Below are 7,620 nucleotides of genomic sequence, written 5' to 3'. Positions count from 1 at the left end.
TGAGCTGTGGTTTTGGGTCCTGGGATCATGCTTTCAACACTGAAAGGCAAACCGAGGATGCATGTACTTTTAGAATACAAAGCATTATTTGAAATAATCCCTAAGGAATAGTGCACAAAGAGATGAGTCGCCAGTTATCATAAAATCTCATTTATTGTCACCTCCAGGGTGTTTTCCCCCAAGATGTTGCTTCTAACTGAAAGTACAGTTTGTAGACTTGAATTCTGTCACTTGCTAATAAAGAATAGATTGGGCACAAAAAGACAATGGGATGGGAGGGGCCGGAACAATTTGCAGCAGTAAACTGAGCAAACCAGACAGTAGCAGTCAGAGCTGATGGAGCACACTGCAAATGAATGCTGCCTAAAGTAAACACGCTAATTTCATTTTTAAAGATAGGATCTCGTGTATCCAAGAGCCTTTAGCTCTTGGCTCTTAGCCAAGTATGGCCTGGAACATCGTCTTGCCTTCACCTGAGTGCTGGGATTACAGGTATGTATTCCATGCACAGAATGGAACCCAGGATTTCATGCACCCTGGGCAAACATGTAATAGCTACATCCACCTGACTCTGCTGTGTTAATGAGAACCATCCCAGTACCTGGGGAACAAGATACTAGAAGCACTAACAGACTGAGTCTAATCAAGGAGTTAGGAGAAAGAGGCACTTTTAGTCTGAAGGAAGGACATGGGTGTCAGCAGGGGAAATACAGGTCAAGGAGAAAAAGGTTTGTTTTCGGTGCTGGCCCACAGATGGCCCATGGACAGGGCACCATACACTGTTTCAGACCTCACTAAGGGAGGTGTGAAGCTCACCCTCCTGGGGAAGGCCTCCACAAACCAGTCATCTCACAACGACAAAGCGTGGCACTGGCAAGAAAACCCCATGGACCAAGGTGCCTTCCACCAAGCATGGGACCCACGTGTCTGAAGTGGAGAACAGACCACTTCATAGGTGGGCCTCTGACTCCCACATGCACACCGCGGCATGCAGCCACACACAGAAGTAAGGAACAGCTTCTCCAATCACAATGTTGGCTGAAGGCTGTCCCGTCACCAGCTTATTCCGTGACGCAGAGGGCAGCACCAGAGCAGCCGTGCTAACGGAGGCCCCTGGGCCGACTGCTAACTTGGGCCTCGGCTTTGCAGGTGTCCCTGAGACGGTTCTGACCTGAGACACTAAAGCAGCTGAGGGGCTGGGGCCTGTGTAAACATGAGCATGGGAAGGGCCCTACGTGCAGACGGGCATGTCAGGCCAAGTCGGGCTTTCGAGGAGGGCTGAGTGAAGACGACGAGGACAGCTTCCAGCCCTCTGTGCAGCTTTGTAAAGGTTAGGTAGCTGTAAGACCCCAGCGTCGATTCTGACGGACACAGCACTGTCCTGTGACAGTTCCACTAGGAAGCACGCTTGTCAAGCGAGCAAAATGGAAGACTTCCTGGTCAATCCTGAGGCTGAGTGTCAAGAATCCAAATAGTATCTCTAAGTGTTCACTCATCCATGTGCCTACTCTGGACTGATGGCCATTGCAGGGATGGAAAACTACAAAAAACAAACAAAACAAAAAACAAAACAAAAAAAAAAACAACAACAAAGATGTCAAGTGGCTGCCTTCCTGTCACTGCATGCTTGGTGAGGACACCTGTGTCAGGCTGCCTGACCTTGTTTGCAGCAAGGAGACATCACATTAACCAAGAACACTACTGACCACAGGGTGGCCCTAAGACATGCCACCCAGTGGCTAACGGGGTGACAGTGCCATGGGAGGCTTGACACATACATGCTCCTCAGTGTTCTGTACTCGGCCTTGGTACTCAGCCTGGCCTGTTCAGTGCTCTCACAGACACAAGCAGTGGAGCACAGGCCACAGCTAGGCTGCTGTGTGCAGTAAATTAACACGACTGTTCACAGGGACTCTGCCTAACATGTAGGGTCACTAAGAAAAGCACTGGACGGGGATGGGGTCAGCAATTTTCACTCACTGCCTTGCCTCTGACAAGTTAGGCGACTTGGTGAACCAGTTCTTGGTGGCTCCTACCCAGTAACCTGGAAGTCTAGACAGGACCTGGGGGAGTTGTAGGACGTGAAAGCCCTCCAGCCTCTGGCATGCACTAAGTGCTCAAATCAGTATCAGCAAAAGGAACAGCAACCCACACGGCTCACTTCAGAGGGTGGCGTGTCACAGCCATTTCACAAGTGGAGGCTTTCAGTGCTGCACTGTGGATAACAGATCATGGGTGTGTGAGACGGAGGCCAAGGTTCAGCACACTAGTGAGCACAGAGTTCATGCAGACTCCATGAAGACCTAAAATGAGAGGTCGGGAAAGAGAACTCTTTCTTAGCTAGAAAGTGTAGTTTCCACCAAGTGGAACTTAAAAGGTCAAACGCCCACTTCTCACCTTTAGAACAGAAGACACAGCAGGCACTGTTCTCTAGCTGGGGGCTTAGCACAGAGGCTCACAAGTGGTGGCAGCCTTCAAAAGACCAGGCTCCGAGGACTTTCACTCTACTCAGTCAAGGACACCCGAAGGGACTGATACACTGGCAAGAGGAACCAGGGATGCTTTGGGTGAAGTGTACATGAACCAGACCAAACGAGTGCAGCGAGACCAGTGGTTCTCACCTTCCTAACGATGCAACCCTTTAATACAGTTCCTCACGTCATGGTAACGCCCTGCCTTAAAATTATTTTGTTGCTACTTCATAACTGTAACTTTGCTACTGTTATGAATTATAATATAAATATCTGATATGCAGGATATCTGATAATTGATCCCTGTGAAAGGGTCATTCAGTCCCCAAAGGGTTCGTGACACACACTGAAATAGACCATCTTCTAGAAGGCAGTGATGCTCACATAAGGCCCTCCTGCTAAGGCACTCTGGACTCAGGACCATACTTGCTGGCCACTTCAGTGCAGCAAGTGGGTGCTCTTTAGGTATTTGTCAGGAAAACCTCACTGGGGTTTGGCTAAGTGAACATCAGTCATTCACCGAATGAACAGAACTCTACCGAGGACTGAGGTGCAGGAGGCATGGAGCACGTCCCTAGGATGCAGCACAATTCCAAGGACAAAGTGCACACACGACAACGGTCTGCCTCACAGAACTAGTAAAACTTCCCTCAAGTTTACAAAGAACAGGATGCCACAGCGACTCAGTTCTGGTGCCGTGTTCCCTAATCGAGTTGAATGTATCCTGTATCTGTAGTCAGAGGGCAAGAAGAGCCTCCTACCACCACGCCCCTAAGTTGGACAAGGATTTGAGAACTAATTTTAACGTAAAAGAAAGACCAGGCATGGTGACACATGCTTGTAATCTCAGTCCTGAAGCTGGACTACAAGTTCAAGACCTGCCTAGGCTACACAGGGAGATGTTTTTAAGGTGATGGCAAACGTAGGAGCTGTGGTGACAGAACCATTTGTGGCTACTCCACCCCACTGCCAAGCACGGGACATTGAGGTAAGGAAGAACAGGGTTAAGTCCGTGTGGGGAGAGCCAGTGGAAATTACCACTTTGCCGTCACCCAGAAACATATACTTGAGAAATTAGGTTGAGTGTTCACAGGGCAGTAAAATAAAGCAACCAGCAATTCGCTCAATGCTAGCTTCTTCCCTGTCCCTGCCTTGGAGAACACAGATACAAATACCCTAAAACAAAGGCCATGTCTTACCAACTCCCACCTGAACTTGGCTCTTAGTGTTTACGAGAATCCAAAGTTCAAAAGTGTTAACACTAAAAGAAAAATCATTTAAAAAAAAAAGCCCAGCGAGCCTCCAGCCTCTGAGGCCTGTGAACAACACACAGCCACACCACCAGTGAGAACTCGAGGGAACTCCCACCACCTTCAGCAACATGAGAGCCCCACAACCATTACTCCCTGCATGGGACTGAAACTCAGGAGGACATCACAGTGGGACACATTAACAGGACACACAGTCACGCTAAAATAAAATCTCTTCATCAACTCTTTGGGGAAAGCTTCTTTTAAAAATACTTTCTAAAAAAATCAGGCACATTCAAAACATCAGCTCTTGGTGATTAGAGTAGATAAAAGTACTTTTATTATAAACTTCAGGATCTAAGAAGTAATGTTACATGACTAAGATAAATCTGAGATGACTTCTTATCAAGCATGTGTGCCTTGCAGGGTGGCACTGTGCCCTCCGGCAAGAGAAAGACAGTCCCACCTTCCTTGAGGGATGGGGTCAGCCAGGTGATACGCGACTGCCGAGTCCCACTAGCTACAGTGAGTGCCTGGGTCCCTCTGCGTCTGTGGCCCTGGTGCTGCGCTGAACTCAGGCCAAGAAGTCTCTTCAATGCTAAAGATTAAACCAGAACCTCAGCATCAGTCTTGGTCTTAAATTTAAGTGATACCTAATAATAAATGATAAAGCTTTATCATTTATTTCAGTGATTTACACTGAGTAAGGATTATGACCCAATTGGTTCTGTAAGCCAAAGGATGACAGATTCCTACATGCAGAGACCCACAGAGAAGCTGATGACAGTCCAACACCCAAGAACACTACTCCAGGGTTCTAGATGGCATGTATGCCATCAGAGGTGTCCCTTATCAGACTTATCAGAAGCACGTGGGATGGCTGGCTATACCTGTAAGAGCTCAAATAGACCTCGCCGGGTCACGCTGACCACCTTCCTGCTTCTAAGACCAATGACTGCAGCCTGTACTCTGCCCTGGCAATCAGGCTGGGAACCCTCAGTCTCCTACAGAGCGTCAGTGCAGTTATCCTTTTCTTGGGACAGTGTGTACTAGGCTAGCTTTGAACTTGGGTTCATCTCTGTCTCTGCTTCATAAATGCTGGGACTACAGGCAGATGCCACCACACCTGGACTGGGTATTTATCAATTAACAGGTCCCTGAAGGATCTTTGAAAGACGGAGCCGTGGGGAGCTTCAGGAAGTTGAGTGTGAAAGAAGTACAGGGTGAGACACTGCACTGCTCACGCAGATGGCAGTGCGGTGGGAGAGCACCTCACGCTACAGAATGGGGACCAGAAAAAAACAGCTGCACAGCACAGTCAGCTCACTGTCCTGAGAAACCGCAACAGGATGAACAGCTGGCCATCCCAGCTGCAGGTTCCTCCCCGATTCTCCTAATTGAACCCTATCCCTTAAAGCAGTGGCCCTCAAAAGGGAGATGACTTTGTCCACAGGGGACATTTGGCAATGTAGGAGACATTTTTGGCTACCGTCACCATGAGTGGGGTCCAGTGGCATCTAGTGGGTAGAAGGCAGGGATGTTGCCGATCATTACGTAATGCACAGGGCGGCCTCCTACACAGAATTACTGAAAGGCCAACGGTGCCCAAGTTCACTAACCTGTTGTAGATGGGAACTTCTCTCTTGCCCTTCTGAATCTAGCATGAGCCAAGGCCCTTAAAATGACAACCAGGCCAATGTGAACACTGTCTCAAGCCATTGCCACGCTGAACAGGAAGTCTAACTCCCCCAGTGTCCTGTAACGTCCAGTCAGTTGCTGGCAATCTAAGTCCCGGTGAATACAACTAAAGCCGCAGGTCTGTCCGTCTTGTCTCTCGTCTGAACGGACTGTTACTTCTTCCTTAAAGCCAGTGCAACTCCAACTGCCACAGCCAAGAGAGCCACCGCAGCGGCCCCTCCAAAGAGCAGTACAGCCTTGCCCTCAGCAGGCAGGCCACTCTTTGTCCCCCTGGCAGCGATGGCCTCCCCAGTGTGGCTCTTTCTCCTCCTCCCAGATCTCTCCTCGCTCAGCTGAGCGGCCCCTTCCACAGCATCGGGTCTCACTGTTACAACTTCCAGATCTTCCTCACCAAGCTCCACAAACACAGATGGCGTGGGGCTGGTTTTCTCAACTCTCATCATTTCTGAGGCTTCCATGGGAGTGACCTGTGGGAGCAAGGGACCAGTGGCTCCCGGGAAGGCCTCCTCTGGTACCTCCTCCTTCTCCACATGCACAATGTCAGAGTTAGAGGAATTGTTCTCACTCTTCTCTCCAGCCCCGCTGCTATCTAGGCTCTTCACTTCTTCAGGATCCATTGCAATCTGCTGCCAGGACTCAGGCCCGAGGGACACCGGGAGGCTTTCTGTGTGCCAGCTCTGGCTGGCAGACAGTGAGACAGGCAGGCTCTCTGACTGCCAAGACGTTGTCACTGTGGGAGACTCAGGGGGACTAACTTGTCCGGAGTTGTCACTGGGCAGTATATAAATGTCATTGCTATCTTCTGCAATGATTCCAGGGAATTCCTCCTCCTCAGACTCAAGACTAAAGACGGTGCCCTAAAACAGAAGAGGGAGAATCCACACAAAGACTCATTAATATTTTAAAATGTGTCAGCCTAGGAAAAACAATTCTTGTCTAACATAAGTTTCAGAAGTAAATACACTGTCTGGACCGCTACAGTTTCTGAACAGAATGTACCTATGTGAAGGTAAATGTGGAAAAGAGGTTTACTTTTTCTTTAACAAAAGCTGCTTCTACTGGGTTTGATCTCAACACCCCTCCTTAAACATTTTTTTAATTGAAAAGAGATTTACCATACAATATATTACAATTAATTTTTCTTTCCCCAAACAGTCTCATACTTGTCACCTCGCCTCAGCCTTCCAAGTGCTGATATCAGACCTGTGTCACCATAGCCTGCTAAAAGATGGCATTTTTAATTTAAAATTTTAGTTTTCTTGAAACTAAAGGGTATAAATTGATATTCAGTGTGCATCAAATACAGCCAAGACAGCAGAGAGAATGAAAGGAGATCTTGCACTCTTGCAGGGATCCCAAGGGAGTGCCCTGCCATGACCGAGTATGTTAGTGCGGGCTCAGACAATGGATCTCTGGGTGTGAGGAGAAGGCAGATACAGAAAATCAGGAATGGTGCCAGGGATGGCCTTCAGGAAGGAGCACACCAGCCACAGCACAGAGCTACAAAGGACAGCAAGGAAGAGCTAACTGCTTACTCTGCACTGTGTACAGGAGGAGGAAGTTCAGTGTGACTGACAGCTAGAAATAAGGACTGTATTCTATAGCGAATGGTTTCTCACTGAGATCTTTAAAGTGAAAAGTAGGATCAGACATTTGCTTTCCATAATACTCTGGGCCACCTACATGGCTAAGCAAACAGAGGTGCTTGCTGCCAAGCCTTATGACTTGAGTTCGATCCCCAGAGGCCTCAGGATCGGAGAAAACTAATTCCTCTGACCTCCACACCCATACATACAAAATAAATGAATACAAGTTTTTGAGGTTCACAGCATAACACTTCTACTGCCTTTAGCAGGGTACAGTGGTGTATGTCTGTATCCCAGCACTCCAGCCTGGAAAACACAGCAAGACCCAATCACAAGCAAAGCAAAGCAAACTTATTTGACTACTGTGCCTGCCATGATGAGGAGCTGCCCCGGCCTCCACAGGGAGATGGGATGAGCAGAGGGGACATGTGTAGTCTTTAAAATAAAATTTGTGAGTTCCAGTCTGAGAACAGCACTGTGCACTGGAAAGTGGATGTCCCGCCTGCTCTGCAGATTTCAGTTTCCTCCTAACTAAGCTGGAATGACAATGAAGGCAGCATGGAGAACTAAGGAAAGCCATGCAGGTAGCACACCCCCTTGACTGCGGGTACTGGG

At 48.4% G+C, this 7,620-nt stretch overlaps 1 protein-coding gene across 2 annotated transcripts in view; it reads right to left on the bottom strand.

Annotated features, from left to right (window-relative positions):
• Window positions 1-4,038: 4,038 nt before the first annotated feature.
• Window positions 4,039-7,620, bottom strand: part of Bcl2l13 (Bcl2-like 13) — a 53,049-nt gene continuing 49,467 nt past the window's right edge. For both annotated transcript variants that reach the window (NM_001398849.1, XM_087657674.1), the window contains 1 exon segment: window positions 4,039-6,276. In NM_001398849.1, the coding sequence (NP_001385778.1) occupies window positions 5,572-6,276 (705 nt within the window). In that variant the 3' untranslated portion in view covers window positions 4,039-5,571.

This window comes from Rattus norvegicus, chromosome 4 (assembly GCF_021556685.1).
Source record: "Rattus norvegicus strain SHRSP/BbbUtx chromosome 4, alternate assembly SHRSP_T2T, whole genome shotgun sequence".
Taxonomy (NCBI): Eukaryota; Metazoa; Chordata; class Mammalia; order Rodentia; family Muridae; genus Rattus; species Rattus norvegicus.
Note: the sequence above shows the minus strand (reverse complement) of the source record. Positions and strands in the feature narration are given on the sequence as shown.